The 15,966-nt window shown below is 50.9% G+C and overlaps 1 protein-coding gene across 1 annotated transcript in view; it reads right to left on the bottom strand.

Moving 5' to 3' along the window:
- Positions 1-15,966, bottom strand: part of ANO1 (anoctamin 1) — a 96,378-nt gene that overhangs the window by 57,954 nt on the left and 22,458 nt on the right. The window contains exons 3-6 of the mRNA XM_069066539.1: positions 7,754-7,852; positions 6,845-6,996; positions 3,667-3,721; positions 388-433 (exon numbers count right to left, since the gene is read on the bottom strand). Of these exons, the coding sequence (XP_068922640.1) occupies positions 388-433; positions 3,667-3,721; positions 6,845-6,996; positions 7,754-7,852 (352 nt within the window). The remainder of the gene's footprint in view (positions 1-387; positions 434-3,666; positions 3,722-6,844; positions 6,997-7,753; positions 7,853-15,966) is intronic.

Here is a 15,966-nt window from a genome sequence, read left to right as displayed (position 1 = left end):
GGCCTAGGCCAGAGATGCTTGGTGATGAGTACTCTGACACCAAGGAATCATGATGTTCTTATCATTCTCAGTGGCTATTGACTCGCCCTGAGAAAGTAATGATCCCCTCCAGTGATAGCCAGTGTTACTGAGACCTCCTGCCACAGGGCTTAAAAGGACCAAGGAAGCTCTGGCCAGTTGATCCAGACTGGCCCAATATTAAAAAAAAAATCTCTCCAGTTCTCTTGTTGAGAACTGGCATGTGAACGTAAACCATTACCAAAAACTCTAGAATAGGGGAAACAAAGGAAGACCATTGCAGCTGGTGCCGCCCCTTTCCCTTTCCCGGGTCTGCACTGGAAAAGGGACAGAAGCACAGATCTCCAGCCCTCCCACGCGCCTCCTTACCCGTGCTGGCTTTTGAGCAGCTTGTCCTCTTCAGGATCTCATAGACCTAGGTCAGAGACAAAAATGGGGACGGAGTTTCACTTTTAGGAAATGTACCTCGACGGCATTCTTCCCTAAAGTCACAAAAGTTCCACCAAGTCCTGGGAACACAAACCCCATGACCCCCGAGGTAAGCTTTGCACTTGGCTCTGAGTGATGCCAGCAATGGAGATGAAGCCCCTTTCCTGGGGAAAGCCCCCTTTCCTGAGAAGTCTCAAGAAGCCTGCTTGTGTGCCCAGAGTGCTAGGAGACATTGTCACAAAGGAACAAGAAGATGCAGGGCATGGGGCTACAGCTGATCTTGTCCTTTATTCCCACCAAAGAGGGGATCCGTTACAGGCCTTGTGTGTGGCTCAAGGCTTTTCCTCTGGGAGCCATGAGCTGATGCCATCAGCTCATTGGCAGAGGGAGAGCTGCCCATGGGATGTCAGATGCCCTGCTGTCTTTTCAGAGCTATGTCGAACTGGGGGCTCTTTCTAATCTCTCTAAATACATAAACCATTTTTTGCTTATTTCAAACATCAACTTTTATAAAATAAAAAGCCTAACCTTTTATAAAGGGGGCAACACTAATATTCTTCAAGCCTTCTGAAGATAAGCGATCCGGAAATCTTACGGCAGGACATCGAAATAGCCTTAACTGCCCTGCTTTAATAATATTGTGGTAGAATCAGCAGGGCTCCTGATGGACTCGGTGAGCTCCCTGGGGCAAGGAGCCATTTGGAAGTCCTGAGGACATGTCCTTACACTATGGAGGCATCTCTCTGAGAGGACTGAGGGAGGGCTTTGCCTAAGTCTATGTGACTGGGGTGACCCCCAAGATTAGGAGCATGGCTCACAGGCCAGTGGGGTGGTGACACCCACGGGGATTGCTGTGTCTGCTGCACTCTCAGGATCTCAAAACCAAGCGGAAAGAGGCAGAAAGCAAGGGCTGCGATGAAGACCTCTCTCCCCACCGTCTTTGATAGGCCAGTACAAAGTCATCTCCACCACAACCTGCCCGTCTTGGAGGAAACCCCCAGCATGGAGACTTCATCCTTAGTGCCCCCAAGAAGGAATCAATGGACAGTCTCAAGCAAAGGTTCAAAAATCCCCTACCCCCTCACCCCCAAGCTGACCATCACTCTCCCTGCCCTCCTTGTAAACTGGTCAGGGAACACCCTTGATCATGGCATACACAAAACTGAAGACATTAGTGATAAATTAAATGTGATTTTTCTTATTTATTTATGTTTATTTTTTGCTTTACTTTTATTTATTACTGGTTTGTTTATTACACGCCTTTGCTAGATCTCCGTCTGTCATAGCCTCTAAACTTGGGGTCTCCCCTTGACTTTCTCCCAGACTCTCTTCACTTCTCAGCAGCCCCCAAACAACAGCTCCCTCTTGGACCAGGCTGGAAAAGTGATGAGGAAATTCTTTTCTAAAGAACCCTTTGATGGAGATAGGACAAGCACCAATCTCTCCGCTTTACCTATGAGTAAAATGGAAACTCGGAAGAGGCAGTGACTCAACCAAGGTCACACAATTCAGAAGTAGCAGAATGGGGACTCCAAACCTCTCTTGGAAGCTGTCTGCCTTTCAAAGGCCTGACGTTATAATATAGGATGAGACTTTGCGTTGCTAATGGGTGTGGTGGAAGTCTCGGAACACTGGAGACTGGTGAGTTGGGGCAGGATTTGGGGCAGAGAATGGACTCTGGCCTTCCTTACTTGGCCATCAGTCTGCCCTGCTCAAATACCACCTGAAGGCCTGTGCTCACTTCTGGGCACCACGTTTCAGGAAGGACATTGAGAAGCACAGGATGACCTCCAGGATGAGGCCTCCAGTTCCGGCTATGTGGGGAATAGCTGAAGTTAATTTGGGGGAAGGTTTTGCCTGAAAAGAGCTGTGTCTGCAGCATTTGAAGGGTTAGGACCTAGAAGGGGGGTTCACCTCCTTCTGTTTGGCCCCAGGGGGCAGAACCAAGAACAGCAGGTGGCAGCTAGATTGAATGAGAGCTCCCTGACAAGGAGAGCTGTCCCCAGTGGGAAGATCCTCTCTGGAAGTGGGAGTGGATTCCCACTCTGAGGTCCTGGAGCACAGAAAGCCTAGCTACTGGTTGGGAAGGCTTCAGGGATTGTCCTTTAGGTCCAAGGTGGGGCCAAGCAGGCTGTGCTGAGAGCAGAAGCAGAGCAGGATCTTGGAAGGGGGCCTGGAATTGGTTTGAGGAGATCTGGGTTCAAATCCAACCTCTGCTCCCTCCTTCCTTAAGGATGCAAGCCCCTTAAGCTCTTTGGACTTTCATGTGGCAAACGAGGCGGGTCTGGAGAATGTGTAAGGCTCCTCCCCGCTCCAAATCTGCCTCAGTGAACTCGATGCCAATCTGGCCAGGGTCCTCAGGCTCTGGGGCTGCACCCACCAGCTGCTTAGGCCTCCTTTGCCAGAAGAAGAGAGACTCTTCTTAACCTCCTCCTGAGAGAATCTGACATACTCTTCAGCTGCTGGGCCCACTGGGGAAGTGCTGGCTAGACCCACGGCAGGACTAGTGGCCACCTGATCCCCTCCTCCTCTCCCCAGCAAGGATCCAGCTCCAGGCTTGTCTGCTGGCTCTGCAGACGAGGCCTGAGAACAACAACTTGGCTGAAACATTAATTTCTTGTTTAGATAAAAGGCTTGCCCGGAGCTGAGGCACATACAGTGTGAGGGCTGGCTGCCTTCCCAGCTGGCCACTGACAGATAAACACAAAGCAGCCCCTGCACCAGGGCAGGGTGGCCCCGGTCTGATTGTAGGCACTCATTTGTTTTGACCAACGGGCACAATTTCCACACCAGACCTGGCCCCTGGCTCCTCTGAGACCCACATCCCATAATGTGCAGGTCCAGGTGCCAGCAAACTCCAAGGGTGAGGGGACATTCAGGGGCCAGGAGTTCACAGAATATAACCCAGGCCAGATTTGCAGGGGGCTCTGAGAAAGTTAGCACTTTCTTCCCTGATTTATGATGATTCGGGGTCAGAGACATTATTTCCATGTGGAGACGTCCATTCTGCTTCCCGTCTCTCTCTCACTGTGTTCAAGGAAGGCTTCTTCTTGTACACCTTTGGTCGGCACAATATTCTAACCTGGAGGATCTGTCACTCCCTGATTATGGCATGAACGCCATCCTCCCATTGGACAAGGGCCTTGGCAGGGGGCTCACTCTGGATTCCCAAGGGCGACCCCTCAGCTGCAGGGACACAGGGAGACCAGCTATACTCACTATGGTACTTCGAGTTTTGCTGTCAAAGAAGGAATCCTTGTCACTCAGGTCAAACCTGCAGAGAAATGGAAGACAACAGGGCATTGGTTACTGGGCAGAGCCTTGTCCCATGGTCTAGCTACAGGGAATTGGGAAGTGACAATGTCCCTAGGACATGTTTGCAGAAACCGGACCATTGCTGGCAGCTAGGAAGGGAGACTGACCACTTGGGCCACGTGGTATCCAAGCCTTCTTTGGGGAAGGAGGCTATCCATGAGCAGGACACAGCAGAGTGGTCTCTCCCACTTCCTACAAGGCTCCTCATCCACCCGCTCTGAGAACTTGTGGAGGGTTAGAGCCTGATAGGCGGCTCACTCGTGGACTTTGTCAGGGAAAGGCAATGGAGAAAATGCTGGACTTGGGAATCAGGGAGACCCGAACTCAAATCCCAGCTCTGTGACTTTGCCAAGTGTCGTGACCTCTCTGGGCTGTAGTTTTCTTATAGCTAGGAGGAGGTAGTGGTCTTGGGCCACTAGGCAGAGTACTGAGCCTAGAGTCAGGAAGACCTGAATTCAAGTCTGGCCTCAGACACTCACTAGCTGGGTGACACTCCCAACATTGCTTCACCTTGTCTGCCTCAGTGTCCTCATCTGTAAAATGAGCTGGAGAAGGAAATGGGACCACTCTAGTGTCTTTACAAAAAAATCCCAGATGGGGTCAGGGGAGTCAGACATGCCTGAACAAGCAGTCTAGAGCTCAGATCCCATAATCACACACACACACATGTGCACACATGCATGCACACACACGCACGCACACATGCACACACACACACACACGCATGCACACACACACACACCCTCATTTTACAGGTGAGGAAACTCACCCTCAGAGGAGGGGAGTGAGAGTCCAAGGTCACACACTGCTAACAGTAACTTCACTTTTAGTCTTTCTCACGTCACCCTGCCTCATGGAAAAGAGGCAGCAGCAGCAGCAGCCCTGGAGTGGGGGCACTCACCGGCTCCAGGTTGGGGAGCTGGGCTTGGCCCCAGAGGTCAACCCAGCAGGGTGTGCCTGATCATTCCGGGGTCTGACTCAACCACCAAGACTGTGACCTCTGTGTGATCACAGCCACGTCCAAGCATCTCTTTCCTCATGGGTCCAATGTAGATCTCACACTGAGGGCCTGAAGGGGCCTCAGATGTCACCTAGCCCAACCTCCTGTATCCTTTAGCCTCCGGCCCATCAGAAATGGGGCAGCTCAGCTCAAAGAGCAGAGGGCTGGATTCCAGGCTGACTAAAACTGTACAGTGAAGAAAGGCAGGGAGCTGAATCACAGTTGGCTGTTTCCATGCTGCCACGCCTGAACACACCAACCCACAGGTTTCTTGGCCTATGGACAGCCCAGTGGTGCAGCAGTACAAGCCTCCAGATCCTGCTTCAGACTCTTCCTAGCTGTGTGTCCCTGTACAAATCACCTAACCCTCATCTGCCAGCTATTATTACTGTTATTGTTATTTATATGGTTGGAGGTATTGACCTCCCACCAAGCAACTATGGGGCTCCAGGGCTCTGTAAGCTTTGGCTTCCTTAGGGAGCTTCTGGTCTCAACAGGGCATAAGGCTTCTATGTGGATGCCAATGACATGGAAGAGCAGAGATGTCAGTAGCCTTGCACAGGAGGGAGGAGGTCAGGGCTGCCCAGAGCCAGCAGAGACCCCAAGGTAAGCCATACCTCTGCCCAGCCCAGCTAACAGAATGAAACTCCTAGTGAAACAGATCAGGCCTTGTCCCTGCAACATCAAGCCTAGGCCTCAGTCACTGAGTCAGCTGGGAAGGGGGACTTAGAAGGGGAAGATTTCCTAGCTCACTGCTGGGCCGTGAGACCTTGGGCCAGTCCCTTCCCCTCTGCTGAAGCTCTGCATCATTGGAGGGCTGGGATCTGAGTTACTGGATCCCTGGGGACAGCCTGAGGAAGACGGAGGGCTGAGGCTGTGGTGGGATCTGTTAGCAAGGCTCACTGACTTGCTCAGTATCACTGGGGGTGTAACTGCAAAGAGTGTTTGCTTGTGAGATGACACCAGGGCAAAGGAGGGGCGGACTTATTGATTTAGGGGCCTCTGGTTCCAAACCAAAGAAAACAGTATTCCCTTATTAGGAGCTAAGCCAACTGCCCTCTGCCCAGACCAGACTGCCTCCCCGGGCTGGTGAGGGAAGAGATGCCTGGGTCAGGCCTGGCCTCCTTAGGAGCCTCCCCCCCTGCCCCGCTCCTCATGGGGCCGACTCCTTCGCCTTTCTCCTGGCTTCCTCAGCCGGCCACCAGGCTCTGAGCGGCACAGCCTAGAGTCTATGCGTCCAGGGATCCTTTCCCTCTGGAGCTGGCTGTCTGCTCTCAGACCACAGGGCAGCTTGCTTTTCTTCTCACCTGCTCTAGAGGGAGAGAGCTCTCCCTTCTCAGATTGTTCCCAAGACTCCTTTATTTGCTCAATTTTGGTCTGGCCCACAGCTGCATAGGGCACCCGCACTGGTGAGCACACTCCCACTTTCTCCCTGGACTGCCTGCCCTCCAAACCCCTGGATTCTAGGTTCCTTGAGGACCTAGAATTCAGTTCCACAAGCTTTTATAAAGTACCCACTATGTGCCAGGCCCACTTTGTACTCAGGGATACAAAGTGAGAATGGTCCTGGCACCTCGAGGAGCCTACATTCTGTCAATGGAGGGGAGGAACAGCCCTTCTATCTACACACACATGGATGTTTGTATCCCCCTAGAAAAGTGAACAGAAAAGCTGTCCAAAAGGAATGCCAAGGAGCACATCTGGGGGAGGGGGAGCACCAAGGGCTGGGGGCTTGATGAAGGCTTGGAGGAGGAGGTCCCGCTTTAGCAAACCTTGGGTTCTAAGGGGCAGGGGAGGAGGAAGAACAGACGCTTATGGGACAAGCCAGCCAGTCTGCATCCCAACAGCCCCTGAGGTCACAGGCTCAATCCACCTTTCTGGAATCACAGCAATTTACTGATTGGCCTCAACACTGAACACCTCTGCAAACTCTCCTGGCAGAAGAGCCATGCCAAGCACCCACTGGGTCAGAACAGTTGTGCATCTTTTCAGTTTCTAAAGACCAGATACCCAGGTGCCCGGGAAAGTGTGAGAGACAAGAAGCTGGCAGCCTGGGCCAGGCCAGGCTCAGCACATACTCACAGGTGCTGCTTTTCCCTGGAGAAAGCGAAAGACAGTCTCTTCGTGGTCTGGGATCTGTTGTCGGCCACTCGGGGTTGGATGGGCTCTGTTATTTTCTGGAGGACGGAGTTAATTTTTTTGAGGAGGCCCCGACTCTGGTTAATCTGGTACATCTGAAGATTGGAGGAGAAGGAAATAGGATTCATTTGTCTGCACATATTAGGATAGACAGACAGACAGAGAGACAAACAGCAAGTTCCTGTAATAGTCCCAAAGAGCCTGTAAGGAAGAGGAGAGAAAGCAGCAATGTTGTCAAATCCAGCAAACTTTCCCTCTAACACATCCAGTGAGATGCCTGTTTTCAGCAACTGTTATATGATGCAAGAAGGCACAGCCTGATTGATAGGACTATGTAAACAGCCCCTCATACCTCCGGTCCTTGTCTCTATAGAGAAATAAACCAAACTAAACAAAGCATGAGGAACAGCCTGTAAAGTCCCTCCCTAACTGTGCATTTTCAGGAGTGCAGCAAGCAGGAAATGGGATGAAAAGGAGCGGGATAAATTGGGCTAAGACTCCACAAGGAGGCCTGGAGCCCAGTGTTTCCTTTCATTTTCACTGGCCATCAATTTCAGGGGGCTTTAAAGCCATCTCTTCTAGCATCTGAGGCTTTTTCCCCTCCAGTTTGGGCTGGTATCCCATATGCTATGAAATATCAGACCCAGACTCAGGTCTGTGTTTCTTTTCAGAATACAGAGTACTTTGGTGGAGAAAAAAGACCAGTCACCATTGCCATGGTGGGCCACGCCACTGGCCAGCAACCCATCTGTCAAGCAGCCCAGCCCCACATCAATATCCTTATCTGGGGCTCAAACGCTCCCAAGCTTCCTGGAGCCTCGGCAGGGCTTGGGCAGACATTGAACCACTGACCTTCTTTGTGGGCATTTTGAGTTTCAAAAATTCAGCCTCTCGGCACAGAACGTTCCATGGTGCATGGATTTTCACAAATCCAATTCCGTGTATTTTAGTCTGGAAGGAGAGAAAACAGTTTTAGTTGGGGCAGTTGGAGATCTCATTGGGACTGGCATCCCAGCTCAATTTTAAGGCACAGGAAATCATTCAAGTAAACTCTGGCCTCTCCATGCGCACCCTGTGAAGCTGAGAGGCATCTAACTGCTTGACAAGTCTTCTCAAATCCCATCTCCCTAGTCAGATGTCATTGCCTTAGCAGGGGCATGGAGGCTGGAAAACACAGGGTATGTGCATGTAAAAAAGATACTTTGAAAACAAACTTCGAATGTATTGGTGGAGGGAGATAGGAGGGTAATATGACAAAGAAGAGAGGACCAAGATGTCCTGTGAATGAGCTGAAGTCATGTGTCCAAAGGAACTATATTCTTAGGTAAAGATCCAGAGGATGTGACTGCTGAGTCAAGGACAAGGAGAGATTGTGGAGAATGAGGGTGCTGAAGGACTGGAAAAAGGCAAAGGTCTTACTCTTCAAAGAAAGGACCACTTCCGGTCAGTAAGTGTGATTTCAATTCAGGCACTTCTTATTAAAGGGGTGGCTAGTGAGCCTCTAGAAAGGGAAGCAGTGATCACCCAGAGTCTGGCTGATTTCATCCAAGATAAGTCATGCAGGTCGAGCTAGGCTGATTTTCTTTTTTGACTAGGTTATTAATAGCCTGGTAGGTCAGGAAAAAAAAAAAAACACTCAGGGCTGCTTACCTTAATTTGGGAAAAGCATTTGACAAAAGTCTTTCAGAATCTATGCTAAGAATGAGAGATGTGGACCTAATGAGAGGATATTTGGGTGGGCTGAGAAATGACTGGACAGTAAGTGCCTAAAAGTAAATAATTATTAACACGTCCAGTCAATTTGGATAGGGGGGTCTCTATGGGAGTGCTATAGGGGTCTGTGTTTGGTACTGTGTGATTTACAGGCTTATCAGAGTCTTGGACTCAAGGACAAGTTTAGGAAAGAATACCAAGAAATCAAATTATCCCAGAATATTGGTCCACAAAAGCATATCCTTCAAGCACCAATATTCTGGGGAGCTCATCTGTACAGCAGAATCGGGACGACCCAAGTTCCAAACCAGCTTTAGATCCTTGTTGTGTGACACTGGGCAAGCCTCTCTCAAGGATGGAATTTCAGCTGAGAAGACCGTGAGATCACAAGTTCATAGGCTCTATTGGCAGTCAGGTGACCTGGGGAAAGCGCGCTGGACTTTGTGTCAAATTGACCTGCCTGTTAGCGACATAACCCAGGCCAGTCTCTTCATGTCTTTTACCCTCACTTTCCTCATCTGTAAAAAGATGACCCTTAAGGTCCTCAGAAGACACAAGGTCCAAGTTCTCATTTCGCAGATGACCTACCTGGAGTCACACAGAGAGATGGAATCAGCATCTAGGCCTTCTGGCCCTAACTCTAGAGCTCTGCACACATCCCCACTCATTCTTTTCCAATAAAATATAAGCTCATCAAAGGGAAAGAAAGTTTCATTCATTCTACAAATATCAATTATCTTCTATGTGCCAGGCACTGAGTTTGGTTCTGGGGACAAAGACAAAAAAAATGAAACAAACATCTCCCTCAAGGAGCATATCTTCCATTGGATGAAAAGAATATCAACAAAGATGAATTATTTTAAAATGAATAAAGCAGATACCACTTCATTTAATCAGAACATAAGGGACACTAGCAACCATGGGCACTGGAGCCACTTTTTTTGTCTTTCTCCCCTCCACTCTTGGCACATGGCCCCTCACACAGTAGGTCCTCACTTGCTGAATGAATTCTTCCTGCTGGTGTATATCGTGTCAGTGATTTTTTATTCTAAGCTTAGTCTTCATGGTCACTGACAGTGAATGAATTAATTCAGCCTTGATTAAGCACCTACTGATTGCCAGATATTTGTTGGGTTCTGAGGGAGAAACAAGATGAGGACTTTGTGGGAAGAGCCAAAGTCCAGCTGGGAGAGAAGCCTCCAAAGGAAATGTGTCACCACGGCAGGCACACAGGAGACCAGACAGGGGAAAAGCAAGGACCTTGAGGTGTGAGGGGAGAGATGGGAGCTTAACAAGGCCAGGAAGGGTTTCCTGGAGAAGGGGGTATGTAAACAGGGTTTTGGGGATGTCTAGCAGGCAAAAGTAGAAGGAATCTCAGAGGCCACTGAATTCAACAGTGTTATTTTGAAGATGGGGAAATCAAGGCCCAGGGAAATCACAGGACCCTAGAGCTAGAGTTAGAAGGGGCCTCAGAGGCCATATAGTGCAATGCCCTCATTTTACAGAGGAGGACACAGGCCCACAGAGTCCAAGCGACTTATCCAAGGTCACACAGGTGGGATTTTAACCCAGGGCATCTGACTCCATACCCAGCCCTGCCTCTCAAGGAAGGCACACAAGACTGAGAGACCCTCTTGGGCAATCCCCCCTCCCCCTCCCCACTGACCATAGCTCCTTGGTCCAGCACACTCACAAACTCACTGCTGGGGTAGTGGGGACCTGCCCTTGCAGAGAGCCAGTGTCCATCCCACTCATGCTCAGTAAATGATTTCTGAGATGCCCCAAACCTCATGGGGACGGGGGAGGGGGAGAGGATGGGGAAGAATCATCATCATCCCAAGGGCTTTTTCCCATGCACACACAGTACACTGCCACACAAGAGACTGCAAGTATCTGCCTCAAAATCCATGGAGACCGCTCCTGGCAGTGGCCCCCGACCTGCCGTTTGTTCCTGGCTCTTCGGTTTATGTGAACAGCACAGTTCATCCTTGGAGACATCTGGCCAGAGCAGGCTCCGGGTCATGGGACCCAGGGTGCACACAGCTCACGCAGGATGGGTTAATAGCAGTGCCCAGTTTATTGGCCAAGGAGGCTGGGAAGTTTGCATGAACACTCAGGGAACCCGGGCTTCATTTTTTCCCAAGCTAAATGCCAAAGCCGACGTGGGGCCCGGCAGGTTTCCGGCTGCTTTCTTTCCTCTAGGGGCTCCCAGACACAAGAGTCAGTTGGTGCGGCATTCTGTCCCAACCACCAGTGAGAAGACACAAGTGAGACAGCTGCCTGAGGGGGCTCGGTCAAAGCCAGGCCTTAGGACCACCTTGTACTAATTGGCTCTCCCAACCCCCAGCAAAGCACAGACACACATGGGCTCATTCAAAGGAAGTGAGACACAGATTCTGTGATAGGAAGTGAGAAATCTTCTGAACAGAGACCAGTGTAGGGGAGTTATGAACCCCCACTGACCTGGGGCAATGGACTTGGAACTGGAGGAATCCAGGTTCAAATCTTGCCTCATTACTGTGCTTAGCACCTGGCCCATAGTAGGTGCCTAATAAATGCTGATTGATTGACATGAAGGAAGTTCTCGTCTCCCTTTGCTTTGATTCCTCACCTGCAAAGTGAAGGGGTTGGAGCAGTAGCCCTTGGAGGGCCCTTTCTGCTTCTGATTAATGACACATTGATCTGGAAGCCACGTTTAGGAGGGAGAACCACAAACTTAGTACCTCATCTTTTAAATTCTTTAAGCCCTAGTTAAAATTACCCCTTTCTCCAGGATACCCTGTTCAGACCCTCTTATTTCCAGTGCCTTCCCACTGCTCGTTATTTCTCATTTCTCCTGTCCAGAGCTTGCTGTGTCTGATATCTGTTGGCTGGTCATGTGCCCTAGGCTCAGGGAACTTCCTCTGATGATTGGGAAGCCCACTCAAAGCCAGAAAGTAGACAAGAAAGACCTTGGGAGTAGACAAAGCTGGGGAGCCTCAGGGGCCTGCCTCCCCACCCAGCATGCCCATTAGATTGTAAGCTCCTGGAGTAGGGGCCAAGGCTGTCTTTTGCCTCTTTTTGTACACCAGCACTCAGGGTCCAGCATGCAGTAGGCATTTACTAAATGAAGGTGCACACAGCAGGCACCTAATAAATGAACGTGCTTCAAAGACTCTTCTCAGAGGTTTCCTGAGGAAAGAGTCACAGTGGCCCAAAGGTGTATCCGTCCAAGGTCCCCTCCAGGGCTGGAGAAGAAGCGTCACTGCGCCCATCTGAAGAAAGGAAGCGAAGCCCTCCCCAGTCACCTGATTAGTGGGATGCTAGGATCGCAGATTTTGACTGAGAAGGGACTGGCGAGGAGCTGAGGCATGGAGACATCAGGTGACTTGTCTAGGGTCACACAGATCCAGCGCCTGCCTTAAGACTCCAAAGAGCCCTGGGCTTGCAATTAGGACCCCTGGGCAGGCAGACCTTCCAGAATCTGCTTCCTCACCTGTCAAATGGGGACAATGAGCAGAGCATGACCTGCCTTCCTGGGTGCTTTGAGGAAAGCCCACCACCTTCGGTAAAATGCTAGAGAGCCCTGTGTGACTGTCTGTGACAGCAACATTCTTCTGCTGGAGCTCCATGGGGAACCCCCATCAGACTGATTTCACCCACTGCCACAGGACAGAGCCAAGACCTGCAACACCAAGAACAGATTCAACAGAAAACAAACACCAGCCACTAAGCCTCAGTTAACCAGGAAGCCCAGGCTGCCAGAGCCCTCCCCCCAGCCTTCGGGTTAACAAAGGCTTGCCTGTAGGCTGAAGCAGAGGTGCTTAATGGGGAGGAGGAAAAGTCCCCGGGGGAATTAAGGTTGGAGGCCCAGCCTCAGCCACCCCCCCAGGACAGGGAGCTGAAGAGGCCAGCAGCAAAGGGAGAATATGGAAAGACTCATTAACCCTCCAAGTCAGGAAGGGGCTGCCTAGGGGCTGGCCCCTTCCAGCAGTGAGCACCTGGTCTGAATCCTGGGAAGGGGACTCCTGCTCAGGAGACAGAAGGCCCAAAGTCCTAGAGCAGGTCCCTAGCAACTCAGGGCTCTGGTCATGCAGGGCAGGACCCAGGGCAAGGGTGCCACTCATACAGTAGGTGCTGCATAAATGCTTCCTGAATTGCGCCTAATCTGGGGGGGGGGGGGGGGGAGGAGGCCATTCTTATCTGACCCTCCCAACCAGGCAGATATGAAGGCTGCTACTGCTGATGCTCAGACTTTCAGTCATGTCTGCCTCTTTGTAACCCCATTGGGGGTTTTCTTGGCAAAGACTCTGCAGTGATTGGTTCACCATTTCCTTCTCCAGCTCATTTTGCAGATGAAGTGACTTGCCCAGGGTCACACAGCTATGAAGTGTCTGAGGCCACATTTGAACTCAGATCTCTTTGCCTCCAGGCCCAGTGCTCCATCTACTATCACCTCCATTTTAAAGATGAGGAAAATGAGGGTCCTCAGAGTCTTCCTCTCAGGAAAGAGCAAGAAACCTCACAGTTCTATGGCAGAATTTGAACCCAGACCTCTGTAACCCCAAGGGAACTCCCTGACATTCCTGCTACCACAGGAAGACACAAAGAATCTAGACTTGTTTCAGCAAGAGAAAAACTCCACGTGCTGCAATTCCTACAGTAAGTTAACCTTTATACAGCACCTACTCTGTGACAGGCACTTAGAACTGTTACCCATTTGATCCTCACAACAGCCCTGGAGGCACTTGGAAGATGAAGAAACGGAGGCAGATGGGGGTTAAGTGACTCATCCAGGGACACATGACTAGTGCCTTCCTGACTCGAGGCTCAGAGCTTTACCTACTGCAAACCACAAATGGCAAGCCATCCTTGGAGGACCCAGGTGAGTCCAAGGGACTTAGCTGTCTCAGTGGCACTGGAACCCAGGCCTAAGCTCTCCCCTGTCTCCACTAGCCAGTTGGTGCTGCATCTCCTGATCCTAGCCAGGCTGGCTTCACCCTCTTGGAGAGTAAGGTGGCGCTCTCGGAAGCCAGGAGCACTCCTGGTAGTGGTGGGCCTGCAGTGCTGGCTGGAGCACTCTCTCTCTCTGGACTCAATTCCCTCCGGACCAATAAACATTCCACAACCAGTGCCCCAGTGCCCATGGGGTCCCAGGCACTGTGCCAGGCACTGGTGGGTGCAATGCCCAGCATGCCCTGGGCTCCATTCCAGGCCCTGCCTCCCAGGCTTCATGACAAGCTGGGCTTCTTGGGGCTGGGACACCCACTCAGGTTCTCTTGCCTTCTACCAAAGAGGTGGATTTGGTTGCCTTTTCTGAAGGTGTGCACTGTGGTCCCAGGAGGCAGGAAGGCCACAGGTATAGGAGTGGCTCCAGGGCCCAAGGCTGGTGGGGCACCCAGGGGTGATAGAACTCTGGTGATCTTGGAGGGCCTCCCTCTCTCCCTCCCTTGTGTGGAAGGGTGTCCACAGTCATGGAGTCACTAAGAGCTCAGACCAGGGGCAGCAAACAATGAGGTCATGACCACCGACAGAGGTGGGCTGGGGGAGGGGTGAGCCAGAAGGGCCCACTGGCTTTGGAGTAAAGTCAGGGAGTTCTCCCTGCCAGCTGTGTGGGCCTCTATTCCTCATGTTTCAAATGGAGTTAAGGACACTTTCCCTACCTCACAAGGGTGTTGAGAAGAGAATTTCTAATCCCAGAAGAGCTCTAGAAATGTTGGGTCCTTTCTTTTCCTGGGTCACAGAGCAACACTTGCTTCTGTCCAAACTCAGCATGTCTGGGCAGCAGGGAATCCCCTCAGGGCTGAGGCTAGAGGGGGTCCCTCTACTCAGGGATGGCCCCAGGCCAACCTGGAAAACTGTGAGGGCAGTCCTTGGCACACTTGCTCCCTCCTGGTTCAGCCACCAGGAAGCAGGAAATTAGAGATGTGAGGTGGGGAAGGGGGTGAGTGGGGGCAGTGAGGCAAATTCAGCCCAGCACCAAGAACTCTGAACAAAGCCTACCAATGGGCACTAAACTTCTGCTTAAAGTTTGTCAGTCACAGCCCAGTCCACTTGGGACAGTGGCTCTCATGGTCAGGTCTAAATGGAACTCCTGCCACCTGCCACCCACTCTCCTGGTTCTGTCTTCTGGGATCAGATGTAATCCCTTATCCAAACAATCCTGAAGATCCTTGAACACAGCCATCACACACACACACACACACATATACACACAAACACAAATACACACACTCACATATACAAACATACTCACATACACAGAGACACATAAACACACACATACACACACACACATATACACACACACCTTCAACTTCCTCCCTGATCCTTGTATGGTAAGCCCTTCTCATGCCTGGGTTGTCAGCAACCTCTGAATACTGGCTAGTGTATTAACATCCCTTCTAAACAGTGGGAGACACTCAACACTCTGGGAGTGACTGGGCCAAAGGAGAGACCAGCATGGCAGTCACCTCCTTAGTCCTGAACACTCTACCTCTTTGCAAGGTCTCAGCCCATGAGTCACACTGCTGATTCAAATTGAGCTTAGGGTCCATTAAGACACTCAGATCTCTTCCCATTGCTTCTTTAAATGAGACAATATTTGTAAAACATTTAGCACAGTGCCTAGCACATAGTAGCCACTTAAGAAGTGTTTGTCCCCTCCCTGTCCCCTCTTTTACCCATTCTTTGGGTTCCCATGTTTTTCCTGTGATTGATTTTGGAGCTGTCAAAGAATTCCCACTCAGCTGTTAAATAGGGCCACCTCCCACCCCAAGCATCTATGCTGATCTAAGGGATTCAAAGGTGTCCTTCACATCCAAAGGAATGACTCTTTCTTGATGGAAACATAGACACGAGAGAATCGTGGAGTCCTGCCTAGGCTGCCAAAGAGACAAGGTGACTGAGGCAAGAAGTGATGATCCTGTGTCACCTGGCTTGTAAGTGTCCAAGGCTGGATTTGCTTGGATCTTCTCTGACTCCCAATCCTTTCTTCCCCTTCTACATGATGCCCCCTAGCTGCCTGGCCATAGGGAGTGGGGATGTAGCAGCCTTCTCACTGCCAGGCATTTACCACCCAGCCTGTTTCCTTATCTGCTGACCTATGTGCAGGGAGACCTTTCCCTATTCTTAACTTCTTCTGCTTCTGCTAAGTCAGCAGGCACAATCCCCAGCATCCCTCCACCAGCTCGAGGTCCAGCCACTGGACTGGACCACAGTCCCCCAGCAGTCTATAAAGGAGCCTGCCGCCTTTTCTACCAGGGACAGCCACCTTTCTCCAAATCGGGAGCATCCACAGAGTCAGGACAGAGAGAGAGAGAGAGAGAGAGAGAGAGAGAGAGAGAGAGAGAGAGAGAAACTCTAGGACAAGT

The sequence above is a fragment of the Petaurus breviceps genome, unplaced genomic scaffold (assembly GCF_028583685.1).
Source record: "Petaurus breviceps papuanus isolate PSGF00001 unplaced genomic scaffold, PetGlider_PUasm1.0 90721, whole genome shotgun sequence".
Taxonomy (NCBI): Eukaryota; Metazoa; Chordata; class Mammalia; order Diprotodontia; family Petauridae; genus Petaurus; species Petaurus breviceps.
This window is presented reverse-complemented; position numbering and strand designations above follow the sequence as displayed.